The sequence below is a fragment of the Pelecanus crispus genome, chromosome 2 (assembly GCF_030463565.1).
Source record: "Pelecanus crispus isolate bPelCri1 chromosome 2, bPelCri1.pri, whole genome shotgun sequence".
Lineage (NCBI taxonomy): Eukaryota > Metazoa > Chordata > Aves > Pelecaniformes > Pelecanidae > Pelecanus > Pelecanus crispus.
Genome location: NC_134644.1, coordinates 120,659,124 through 120,672,340, shown reverse-complemented (window position 1 = coordinate 120,672,340; position 13,217 = coordinate 120,659,124). Strand labels below are relative to the sequence as shown.

Below are 13,217 nucleotides of genomic sequence, written 5' to 3'. Positions count from 1 at the left end.
TGGAGAAATGGGCTGATAAGAACCTCATGAAGTTTAACAAGGGGAAGTGCAAAGTCCTGCGTCTGGGGAAGAACAACCCCATGTGCCAGTACAGGCTTGTGCCCAGCCGACTGGAAAGCAGCTTTGCAGAAAAGGACCTGAGGGTCCTGGTGGACAACAGGGTGAACATGAGCAAGCAGCGTGCCCTTGCTGCAGAGGAGAGCAATAGCGTCTTGGACTGCATTAGGAGTGTTGCCTGCAGGTTGAGGGAGGTGATCCTTCCTCTCTGCTCAGCATTGGTAAGGCCACAACTGGAGTACTGTGTCTGGTTCTAGGCACATTACTTCACAACACAGAGACATGGACATACTGGAGAGACTCCAGCAAAGGGCCATGAAGGTGGGTGAAGGGACTGGAGCATTGCTCATATGAAGAAAGGCTGGGAGAGCTGGGGCTGCTCCACCTGGAGAAGAGAAGATTCATGGGGATCTTATCGATATCTGTAAGTACCTGAAGGGAGGGAGGGTGCAAAGAGGCAGGCTCTTGTCAGTGGTGCGCAGTGACAGAACCAGAGGCATGGGCATGCACTGAAACACCGGAAGTTCCCTCTGAACATCAGAAAACACTTTCTCACTGTGAGGGTGACCGAGCGCTGGCACAGGTTGCCCAAGAGGTTGTGGAGTCTCCATTCTTGGGGATATTCAGAAGCCATCTGGACATGGTCCTGGGCAACTGGCTCTAGGTGGCCCTGCTTGAGCCAGGGGCGTTGCATAAGATGGCCTCCAGAGAACCCTTTCAACCTCATCCATTCTGTGAGCTTTATCTACAAGGGGGATGGGTGGGGGGAAGACAAAAAAGTACTACTTCCTTTGCATTTAGTATTAAAATGGGTATTTTCATCACAAGTTTGGGAGTTAGAGCTAACATCTGTTTCCAGAAGACCAAGAAAAAAATGGATGCTTGCAGTAGCCTCCTATTTTTTTCCACAAAACTAGAGGCTTTGAATGCAAACCATTTAGGCAGAAAAGGGTTCTTTGTAGTATATTCTTCTAAAAGCCTCTGCAAAAGTACTGTTGGCAAGAGGTATTCTTTTATGATAATACAGAAAAAATGTTTGGCATTACTTTAAAAGAGAAATTATTTAGACATATGTCTGAAAACCTGGCATTGAAGTCTCAAGATACTTCTGTGAGGTTCCAAGAAAAGGGGGGGGGGAATCTTTCTCTGAATGAATACATAAATTAACCTTGTCTACTCCTTCTTTATCAAAGCAAGAAGAGAATATTAAAAGTTGCAAAGTTGTCTTCTGTATTTTCAAATTCTTTTTCCGATAGTATTGTGGCTTTCCCCAGCATGGCAGCCTTCAATTAAAGGTTCCTTTGGCCATAACAATTGAAATGAACAAATCTCAGAAAGGAACATACACTCTAAAAATCTAATGAACTGATAGTTTGGTGCTTTTAACACAAGGGGTACCAAAAGCAACTTTTTCTCTCTGTTGCTGCTTTTTTATCTAGTCAGAAGATAATTTGACATTTTTAATATCTTCAGTCTTGAAAAGTGAATATTTCAAGTCTTTATTTTTGCAATGTTTTGTGTTGTCTCAGAGGCAGCCATAAATCCTCACGTTCATCATTCCCAAATATTAACATTTGTGTGACCTTTTATGTATATAGATTCTAAAAATCTAGAAAAGAACAGTTAAAATCTAAACTGAAATCAACAGCTTTTTTGTCTGAGAAACAATTTAATTTATTTCTCTAACAGCAGGTTGTTGGCTCACTGTTTACAATTCTTGGTAAGCTAAAAAATCATCATAAATGTCAGTTAAAACTGAACTTCCTAAGTTAATCTATAAGTTTTGTGATTTTGGTTCAGACACATTCTTTTGGCAGTTACGCACGTTGACACTACAGAAGTTCTTTTATTTTGTCAAATCATTTTCAGGTTTTATCATTCACTTGTAAATAAAAGTGTAAACACTGTAAGGTTGAGGTCTTTTTGTTGTTGTTGTAACCAATAAATAATTTTGGCCGATACAAGGTGACATTTTCCCTCCCCCCATAATTTTCACATCTCTTGTACAAAAGAAGCTTCCTGATAATGGCACGTGTAGGTAGTGAAAGTAGTTGTTAATTTGAGTCCGAAATAATATGGTAGGATATTTATCTACCATTTAGCTCAGCACTGTATTGCTTCTTTTTTCAAAGACCACTTGGCCAAGACAGTTTGATTCCACAAAACATTACTCTGATTTACAAGCTCCCATTTGTACCCCTCTGTCTGGTCTCATTTTTTAGTGCCTAGTTGGAGGCAGTCTAACAGGGCCAGATTTCACAGGAAGGATGCACTCATGTTTGTATTTCAAATACTCATCATTACTCATCTTTATCTCTCAAATTTGGGATAGTTGTAGAACAAAAATGTTTTGTTGCATGAATGATTTTGTTTTAACAGAATTAAAGCAATTAAACATTTAGGAAAAGCGTCCCACGAGGAACTTGTCTACTTTCAGGTGCTGTATTGATGTTCTAAGTACTTCTGAAGTTTTGGTTGTCCTGTTATGTTTCTTATACCGTAGTCTACTGCTATTATGTTTTAAACAATTGTTTTATGTTGGTGTAAGTTTAAAAAAAAAAAATCAATAAACCATGGTTTTGGTTACAACAGTATTCTGAACAGCCTATTTACTTTGAGGCTGAAAACCATGTGACTTATTTGCAGCCTTAAGTAAGAAAAAGCCAATGAACGCACATAGTTCCTTCTAAAAATGTATTCTTCTTTTCTCTTAGAGGGCAAACCAGAGAAATTTTCAGTGGGTCTTTTGGAGCTTCCTTTTCGAGTTGGAGTACCTTTTAATATTCCTTTGGAATTGCAAGATGAATTTGGTCATGCAACACAGTTGACAACTGACATTAAACCAATTCTTGAAGCTAGGTAATTCAACCATCTCTTCCCCCTCCGCCTTTCTTCATGTGACATGAATGTAGTAATTCTTTGGGGTTTGTCCGAGTGATATACTGGATACTTTTTGCATAAATTAACTGGTATTTTTGCTTTTATTTCCATAATATCTGAAGGTATCTTGTGTAGTAAAACACTGTCTGTTTTTAAACTGATTCTGTTTTGTTTTCTGTGTATTTTTCTAGTGGATTGACATTGCAGTATGAAGAAATAACTGCAGGAACAAAGTGCATGATTAAGGGTGTCACTGCTAAAGGCTGTGTAAATAGTTGCCAGGGCAAGGTAGGCTAATGAATTTAAACTTGAAGTAACATATTAAAAAAATAAAAGCACAGAGAAAATGATTTTTTTGTAAAATGGATTGTCACATGGTGTTATCTAAGTTTGGTTTACACTAATGACTACAGGTATTTCTTGGGATATTTTCAAATGATCTCTTACAGCTCTACCTGGAGCAATTTGTCTTTCCCACAGCTGCACTCTGTTAGCTGATGGGATTGGAGCTGGTGGGGCTGAGCAACACATGGGTGTGTGGTAGAGTGTACCGAGCATGCTAAATCAGCTGTCTTAGTTTAAACTGGTGCTGAAATTGGTTTAAGCCAAATCATCCTGGTGACTTTTGCACTGAAATAGCATAGGGGGCACTGAAATCTTTCATTCTTGTAGTTGAGATGGTGAGTAGTAGTAGTTAATAGGAGTGGTAACTACTCAAGCTTCTCTAGGCATTTCCAAAATGGTGTTTTCACTTCTGTAGCAAATATATGTCATCCAAATCCAACCTGTTACTGACAGATTCTCAGCACCTAGTCAAGCTGCTAATTTACCATAAAAACAAAAACAGATGTTACATGCTAAAAAGATTTATTTCATAAAACAGATCTTTATGCTTCTGATAAATATAGATTTCAATATATTTTTTAAAATAATTTTGAAATGATGTATATGGCATATTTACACAGTATTCTAACCAGGTCCTAATCCTTTCATTTAGTCTTGCAGTCTAGCATAGTAAAGACAAAGCTAGGAGCTGAGGTAGCTGAAGATACCTCATTATACTGTTGCTGTTGTCTTTAATAGTTGGACCAGTTGTTCTCCCATGCAACACTACAGGCTTGGGGAAGAGTGGCGGGAAAGCTGCCTGGCCGAAAAGGACCTGGGGGTGTTGGTAGACAGCCGGCTGAACATGAGCCAGCAGTGTGCCCAGGTGGCGAAGAAGGCCAACAGCATCCTGGCTTGTATCAGGAATAGTGTGGCCAGCAGGAGCAGGGAGGTGATTGTCCCCCTGTACTCGGCACTGGTGAGGCCGCACCTGGAATACTGTGTCCAGTGTTGGGCCCCTCAATACAAGAAAGACATTGACGTGCTGGAGCATGTGCAGAGAAGGGCAACGAAGCTGGTGAAGGGTCTAGAGCACAGGCCTTATGAGGAGCGGCTGAGGGAACTGGGGTTGTTTAGCCTGGAGAAGAGGAGGCTGAGGGGAGACCTTATCACTCTCTACAACTACCTGAAAGGAGGTTGTAGTGAGGTGGGTGTTGGTCTCTTCTCCCAAGTAGTTAATGATAGGACAAGAGGAAATGGCCTGGAGTTGCTCCAGGGGAGGTTTAGAATGGATATTAGGAAAAACTTCTTGTCCAATGCTTGACAACCCTTTTGGTGCAGGCTGCCCAGGGCAGTGGTTGAGTACCCATCCCTGGAGGTATTTAAAAGACATGTAGATATGGCACTTGAGGACATGGTTTAGCGGTGGACTTGGCATTGTTAACAGTTGAACTTGATGATCTTAAAGGTCTTTTCCAACTTAAATGATTCTATGATTCTATAAATACAGTGTAATTTTCAGTGCTTAATTTAAAACAGGAAGCAGAGAAGAACATAGGAGAAATTTTCTGCACCTTAAAAGTTGATTTTGAAATGTTAGCAGAACAGCTAAAATATCTCAGAGAAACAGCTAGTAATAGGATTCTGGAAAGAATTTAGAAGGAGAAAGTGAATGAGAGAACAACAAAGAGGAACAAATGGAGAGCATGGAAAAAATTAAAATTAATTTTTTTGGAGAAGGGAGTAAGCAAAAAATGACAAAGGAATAATGCCAAATGAGAAGAGAAACTTGATTGAGATAGGAAATAGAGAACATCACAGTCATCAATGAAGGAAGCACTGATAGAGAAGAAAGAGAAAGCAGACTTCATTTACTTCTGTACCCATTGATTTAATTCCACCCAAACCAGTCAAGACAGGAAGAAGCATGTTATGATTGAGGGTGAAATTAAAGAGAAAATTGTAAGACAAGTGTGTAAGCAATAGCAAGAGGACTGCTCCCTTAGAGGATTTTGAATTCAGTCAGGAGAAGGGTGATGAAGGGAGTTTAAAAAAGGAAAATAATATTTCTTTATTCTTCTTTTCATTTTAAAGTACTGCAGTATACATAGAAGCAGACTTGAAAGCAAAACAAAAGCAGGTAAAGGGATCACGAAGGTGGTGGGAAAAGAACTTCCCTAGAGGACACAGATGTTGAAAGATTAAAAGGAATGAAGTTAAAAATGTAAACTGATTAATTAGAGGCAGAAAATAGTGCAATATTAAGAAGAGAGTATTAAGTAAAAAATCAGTATTGCAGAAAAGGGGTTGAAAATAAAGGAAGGGGAGCATAGGAGGAGTGTCTAGTGCATGAATACGAAGCTTGATTGAATGAACTACTGAAAAATTCAACTTACTAACATTAAATGGCAGCTATCGGCTATACTGGTTTCCTGTGTTTCTACCACCTCCCTTATTTTTCCGTTCTCCACCCCCACCCCCCCCCCCCCGCCGCCCCCACCGCCCTGTCCCATCCCCCAACATGTAACTTCAGTATATTTCACCTTCCCCTTTTCTCCTGATTCACCATTTGGTTTAATGGGGCTCCAGCTGATATGTGCTGCTTGGCTTGCAGGCAGGCAGTATGGTTGCCTGGCTGGTCAGAGCTGGAGAGTTTTCATGCACCTCTGTGGCCAGCCATCAGCTGGGGAGCTCATGTGTTTGATGTGGCTGCAGTTGTGATGCACCTGCCCGGGCCTCATTGCACTTTCTGCTTCTCTTACCCAGCAAACCAAAATAATTGAGTGTTTTCATGCAATCTACCAGGTGTTAATGTTGCACATACCCTGTCAGGCATGGGAAGGGCATAAGCCAGGATTACGAAACTAAACCTTTCCAGAGACAGCATTTCTGACAGTGTAAAAATGGCAATTCATGAACTGCAACTAAGTGTTCTCAGATATCAAATATATAAAATAAGAAATTCATATATCTGCAGTGCAACTAGTTTTTTAAAGTTGGAGTTTTTAAAATCGTTGATTAGACTGCTTCATTCTCCGATCTTAATGTGAGAATCAGTTTTAGTGATGCAGTTCTACAGCAGTTCTTTTTCTTATGGCCTTATTCAAAGATGAGGTGGATAGCAATTGTGGTGCCTTGCTTCAGGCAATTAGCTGAGGAATAATGAACACAGAACTTGCAGACCCTTTCTTTGAAACTAGGTTTTTTTTAATTGATATATTTTTCCGCTACTAAAACAGCCTCTAAGCAGGCAAACACAAGTTATGATAGCTACTTTTAATGGTTTCAGAACCATGTAGTTTAACATGCAAATCCTGGATTGAATGTCTCTGGGAATAACATGAAAAAGACAGATTTTAGTACAGGAAAAAATTCTTGATTTATGTAGCAGTGCAGGAAAATTTGGATAGACTTCTGAAATTTACATATATATTAATTGACATGACTATGTGAGATAATTTATGATCTGGTTTTGTTTAAGGTTAATATTTAAAATATTCTTTTCATTAGAACTTTAATCTGAAGGTTACTCTTCCTGGTTTGAAAGAAGACACACAAATCTTTAAAATAAGATTGCAGCCTGGTAAGTATCCTTAAAATGTTTAGTGAATTTCTGTTGATCTTTGTTTTGACACTATTAATGAAATGCTTCTTCTACCAAGAAGGTAAAATATTTAGTGAGGCTTAAAAAAGGATATTCTCGCTCATCCAAGTGATGACTGAAACTAAATAAAGCTAAGGGCCTGTCATTCTTGGCAGGAATAACATCAAACTCACAGCCCAATCTTGTCTGTTATTCTAGCAGCTGGAATTTGTTTTCTTAATTGAGACTGATTTTTCCCTTCTTTTTTTAATTATTTTAAATCTTTAGCACCATTGAATGAATGAATTTCTTATCTTCTCGATTTTCTTCAGCATTAAGCCCTTTAACCTGTACTAATCTGCATTGACCTGTTCTCCCTCTAGAAAACATCTTGTGAATGAATAAGTGCTCATTTATTTTCTTACCTCAGCAAAGGGGGGGGATGCTTTGGCAGTTGGGATTGTGTCTGAAATTTTTAGTGTTACATGTTGACTTTATCATAATGCAAGAGAGGAATATAGAAGTCTGTAAGTCCACTGCCCTTACCAGAATTTTGTGTTTTGTGGATGTCTTGATACTGAGGATTCCCTTATATGGTACCTGTTATTCCTTGCTACCTGGGTTTTTCTGGATTTGGGAGATAAGGTATAGTTTGAAGGCTGATTTTTTTTTTTTTGGCCTACCAGATTACCAAACTTTAGGCTTTCCCATCTCATTTTGCGGAGAAATTGTGTACTTCAAGCTTTGTTAGACTAACAACGCAGAGTTTATTCCATTATTCTTTATCTTTTGAGGAGTTAAGGCTTTGTGTAGAAAATGGAGTGGAACGATCTGACTTGAGACAGATTGTATTGTGTATTGCTTAGTTATTTACCTTGGACTGAAGGCAACTTCACCCTTGATTAGAATCTTTTGCTTTTGGCAATGTAGAGATGCTTCACTACCTCTTTCTTCTTGTTGGATTTATCCTTGGCTTTTAAAGCGTTTTTTTGAGGAAGGAGTGAATAAAACCTATTTCAGTCTTTCCTGTTCTTCAACCAGTGAGTTTGAAATGGAAGTTTTAATGAATGATGCATAAAGGATATTTCTGAAAAATGGCCTTCTTTGTTCCTACAGAACTTGTCTTTTCATAGTAATCTATTACTTCCGTCTCTTCTTTAAAACTGATAAAATAATTATATGTTCCAGGGGGTAGACTTACTTGAACAGCTTCACTTTACTATCCAAGTAAAGCCAGCAAAATTTTCTTTTGCTTTTCTTTGCCTGCAAGTTGTAGCTGTGGTGGCTTTGGTAATTAAACTGCTGTACATCGTGATTGATCAGATATCTCAACATTAATATCTTTGGTTTTAACATGTCAGGAGAAAGCTCCAAGTTTCTTCTTGATGAATGTGAATCCATATAGTATGTAAATAGCACTGCGTCATGTGTTTACACCTTGTGTATGCTGAAGTTCATCACGTTTGTCTAACTATTCCTTACTGAATTCATTCAAAAGATTGGCAGGTGGTATGTATTGAAGGACAGGAAGTGTCTAGAACTTTTCAGCATAAACCAATACACTTGAATTGGTCTAAATGGTTTATTACCACACATATCTTGGTAGTTCGGCTTTAAAAACTTTTTGAGATAGCAAAAACTGAAACCCCGTGTCTCACCAGTTATCTAAAATATAACCACTGTTCTGCAATTCTGCATTTTCACAGGCCCTCCTCGTCAATTGAAGGTAAAGCCAGATTCTGAAATTCTGAAGATTGAAAATGGTACAGCTTTCCCCTTTCAGGTTGAAGTACTGGATGAATCAGGAAATATAACAGCGCAGCCAAAGCTGATAGTTCATTGTAAGGTAAACTGCATTGTATTATGTGTCATAAGGATTTTGATACTTGCTTTTTAAAGGGCTGGGAAAAGAGCCTATTTTGGTATCTAGATAGAATTTATTATCTTTAATAATGCTTTTGAAGTTTCTGTAGCTTGGTAGCCATAACGGTGACTCTCTTGCCTCGTCTATATGAGTCATTCAGTAAGTTTCAGAATCAGAGGAACCTGGCCTTAGAAATGGAAGACAAAATTATGTGATGGTATATAGCTACAATTTTAAGGTATTTCAGGTCATATTTGCCATATATAATGCTAAAATTTGTTCAGGAAAAAAGTTTCATAAAGCTTAGTTTTGATTTTTTTAAAGATGAAAATGCAAGTCTACTGCCTAAAAATAATATTAGATAAGACTATTATCATAAGCACTTATCTAAGTTCAGAAGGGAATGCAGGTGTTACTGTGGCTTTTAGAAGTAAAAAACTTTTTCCCTTTTGGACCTAGTTTTTTTTACCTCAAGAAAGTGACTTTTCCAATTCTAGTGAAATCAGTCTTACAGCAAGAACAGGTAAACAAATAAAAATATTTTTTCCTACTTCAAAATAGTCTGCATCCCATTTACACTTTATATGTGTACATTCTCTTCCTGTAGACTGGGTCCGCAGTTAGTGTGATGACATGTTGAACTTCATATTTAAATTCTGTTTACTGTGTGATTTTTAGAAAATTAATGAAAAGGGGGTTTATTTAACAACTTAATTGAATTTATTGCCATAATGGCAAAAGAGACTAGTGTTTATGTGTTAATACAAAACAGTTGACTAGCTAGTAAATTTACTTCTATAACTTCTTCCTTTTTCCCACATCACCTGTGAAAAAACATAGGTGTTGATCTTGCAGGCTTCTGGAAAACTGAAATCTATCAAATTTATCTGTAAATAATCCTATATATGTTTGGACTTGTACAGATAATCATTTATGGAATAATCCTAGTAGTTCTGTAAAAGAAGTCTGAAGTTTAATTTTACATTTTAAATAGTTTTTAGGTGCTTCAAACCTTCCTGTGTATTCTGTGGACTGCAGTAATGCAGGAACAAACATTTTAACTGGTCCAGTTATACATGTACAGAATATCAAGAAAGACCAGATGCTGAAAGCAAGGATTGAAATACTTGTAAGTATTGATTGGGATGCTTGGATGAACAAAAGATCGAAAACAGTTTATTGGACTGTCTTGCTAGCTATTCATCTTTTATGAATCAACTTAACCCCCAAAACTTACTGTTTTAGTTACCATTAGCCTGATAATCAAGTGGCTGCCCTTTTTCCTCTCTGGGAAATCATAAAAAGGCAAAGAATTTTTTCCATTTTTTTTCTTCACCCCTTACTTACTTACTTACAGGGATTTCTGAAATCCCTGAAGTGTTTCAGAAATATGCATTATTTCTGGGATTTTTCTTCCCCCTTTTACTCCCAGGATCCTTCTGACAAATTCCCTTCATTGCATGTACATTTAGAGCCAGAATAGGTATGGCAACATGTTCCCCAAAACTTTAGTGAAGAAGGATATATTTTTTCAAAGGTTAAAAATCAGTAGCTTTTTGTAGCATTTCAGTCTTAAAGCTCTTGAAGTTTGAATTTTTTAAATGCTGTTGAACACCCCAGTTCTCTGGTAGTCAGGAGAGCCACACGGCTGGAGAAAGTAAAACCTGTGGTGGTTTACCCTGAAAAATGTGTAACAAATACAAATATGGCAAGATGACCTATATGAAAGGATACTTATGATTACTCTTCTTAAGAAGTATTTTGTAAGTTTTATAACATAGTACTCTTGGAATAGAAAATGTTTTCTAAATAGCTAGCATCAATTCTAGTATCTGTTAAAAGTTGTAAGTATTCTGGCATATCATTCTGATTTGCTTTTGACAAGTCTAGCTGCTTTCATGTTTGTACACCTGGTCACACCTGCTGATCCATAGGCTATTACAGAGTGATATTTATGCATATATGTATATTTAATATCTTAAATTATATATTCTTTTTTTCCCCCCATGTATAGAGCTGTAAAGATGTGCCACCAGTGGAAAAGATTATTAAACTTCTTCCTAGCAGTCATGTTGCAAGACTACAGGTCTTGAGTATGGACGGACAAAAAGCTATTCAAATTAAACATCAGGATGAAATTAATTGGCTCGCTGGCGATGTCATGCACAACCTTATATTTCAGATGTATGATGAAGGAGAAAGAGAGATACACATAACTCCAGCTGTGGCAGAAAAAATCAAGGCAAGTACTTCTGAGTAAACAGCAGCATAATGTGGGGGAGAGTTGCAATGCTGATTCTCTAAAATCCGTAAATGTCAAACTACGAAATAATATTCCTCAAGACTGTATTATTAAACATGGGAACTTCACTCTCTGCTTAATAAATTTTTAAAAATAATTCTATTAAAATTGTGTCCTGAATGAGATAAAGACATTTAATGAAATATTAAATAATGCTTCAAGGTAGTATTATGAAAAGCAGGTTAGTAATTACCAGTGTTTCTCCTAAACACAATAAAATAATTCCGACATAGTTATGATTCTTCAAATCTGGGGTTTTCCCAGCATTTAGGAACCTTGAATAGGCATGTTCCTTCATGAAGATTTTCTTACCTATCTTACCCCTCTGTTTGTGTACGTATATGGAGCCTAATACAAAGGTAGAGCTTCAGCAAATATGTGACAATTTTTTTTGGTGAGGTTTTTCAGAATCAGATCTTTCCGAACTCAAGATAAATGAGGGAAACAATGTATGTTTTGTTTTGTTTGGCTTTTTTTTAGAGTAATTTTCTGTATTTTGGAAGATAGCATTGGTTACTGTTGGGAAATGCACAGGCTTTCCATTGAAAGCTTCTCTTGCCTGTATGTTACTTCAGCATATTTAGAATGTCCACAGAGGTATTATGTAGCTAGTCATTAATAATTTAGCTTTTGATTAATTTAAGAAATTTTAATTTTAGGTTAACTGGACACCTAGAATTAACAGAGAACAGTTGATTCAGGGGTTATTACCTGATGTAAAAGTACCAACATCAGTAAAAGATGTACGTTACTGTCTAATTACTTATCTTGATGACCATGTGTCTTTGGAGAGTGCCTTCACAGTCAGGTTTGTTCATTTGAAATACTTTTTTACAAATTATGTTGTTGGCAAAGGATTGTAGGTCTGTACTTTGGGGTAAAAAAATCTTTCTACAGAAGGTGAAATCATGAAAGCAGTTGGCAAATTAACAGGGGAATGTAGGTTTGGGTGGGTGGGTGGGAGTTTTTATGCAAATTGTTTACAAACAAGAACATTACCTATGTGAAGGACTCCATAATGATCTGTTTGTATCCAGCCCTATAATCACTTTTGTAAGTATATATACACCGAAGAAGATTACTGCTATCTTTGAAAACTTTCAGTAAACATTAGCTTATAGGATAACTAGTTTTACTGAAGACTCAGGTCACTGGTTACCAAAGAGAAATATCACTATGAAGTTAATAGTTACCCTTACAGAGGTTATTACTTTGAAGCTAAAGATAGTATTTATCTAGCCAAATGCTGGATGCCTGCATCTGGTATGTCAGTCAAAAGTGACAGGCTGTAAATTGAACTTTAAAATTGCCTGTTTATCACTCTTAATGAGTCTAGGCAGTTAGGTCTACTTACTGTATCTTTATAACGTTTGTTAAGATGAATCTGATTCTAAAATACTTTAGTGTATTTCATGTGTTCTTAATAGGCTAAAATTAAGTAACTAGTTCACAGCACACTGATGCCAGAGGAAATTTGCAGCAATTAGGCATTTCACAGATCTGCAGTAGAAAAAAAATTACACAACCAAGCATTAAGATTCTTTAAAATCTTGGGAGCATAATGCTTGTAAAAAGCTTTCAATGATGCAGCGCTGTCAGAGACAGAAAATTTTTCAGTTAAGTAGTATTTTCTGTTTTAAGAAGAGCAGAAAAGCAGACTGAATTGATACCTCTCTTCTTGAAAGGAAGTAGAACAATGGATTGATTTATTGAATATTTTTAATACATTTTTGCTTGTCATTGAAAAGCAGTCTGAAATCAGGGAACTTCTATACAGGGGTTATTCTACTGTAGTTGTCATAAAAATTAACTGGAGGTCATTCTAATGGGATTTTTAAAGATCTCAATGTAATTTTTAGCTTAGAACACACAAAAGGAGTAAAAAATACTGTGTTGAATAACTCTTAAATCTTAAATAACTTACAGATGTCACATAGCTCTTAAATATTTGGGGAGCCAGCACAAAACATATATTAATCTTCATCAGGTAAAGGGAAGGAAAGGCTGAGATTGTTTGAAAGCACCCCAGAAAATATTTTTAAGAGACTACCATTAGGCATAGTTTAGACTGGTGAGTTCTGCTTTATCATAGCAAGAGAGGAAATGGAAATCTGATTTTTCTTTTTTTAATGGTTGTTCATCTTCTCCATAATTTTTCTAATGTGCTCTGGTTTTGGGGTTTTTTTGAGGAAAAACTGTATCACTAA

The 13,217-nt window shown here is 36.9% G+C and overlaps 1 protein-coding gene across 1 annotated transcript in view; it reads left to right on the top strand.

Annotated features, from left to right (window-relative positions):
* Positions 1–13,217, top strand: part of SMCHD1 (structural maintenance of chromosomes flexible hinge domain containing 1) — a 91,918-nt gene that overhangs the window by 45,592 nt on the left and 33,109 nt on the right. Inside the window, exons 20-26 of the mRNA XM_075705054.1 lie at positions 2,772–2,916; positions 3,129–3,225; positions 6,772–6,844; positions 8,551–8,690; positions 9,703–9,837; positions 10,723–10,950; positions 11,670–11,818. Coding sequence (XP_075561169.1) covers positions 2,772–2,916; positions 3,129–3,225; positions 6,772–6,844; positions 8,551–8,690; positions 9,703–9,837; positions 10,723–10,950; positions 11,670–11,818 — 967 coding nt within the window. The remainder of the gene's footprint in view (positions 1–2,771; positions 2,917–3,128; positions 3,226–6,771; positions 6,845–8,550; positions 8,691–9,702; positions 9,838–10,722; positions 10,951–11,669; positions 11,819–13,217) is intronic.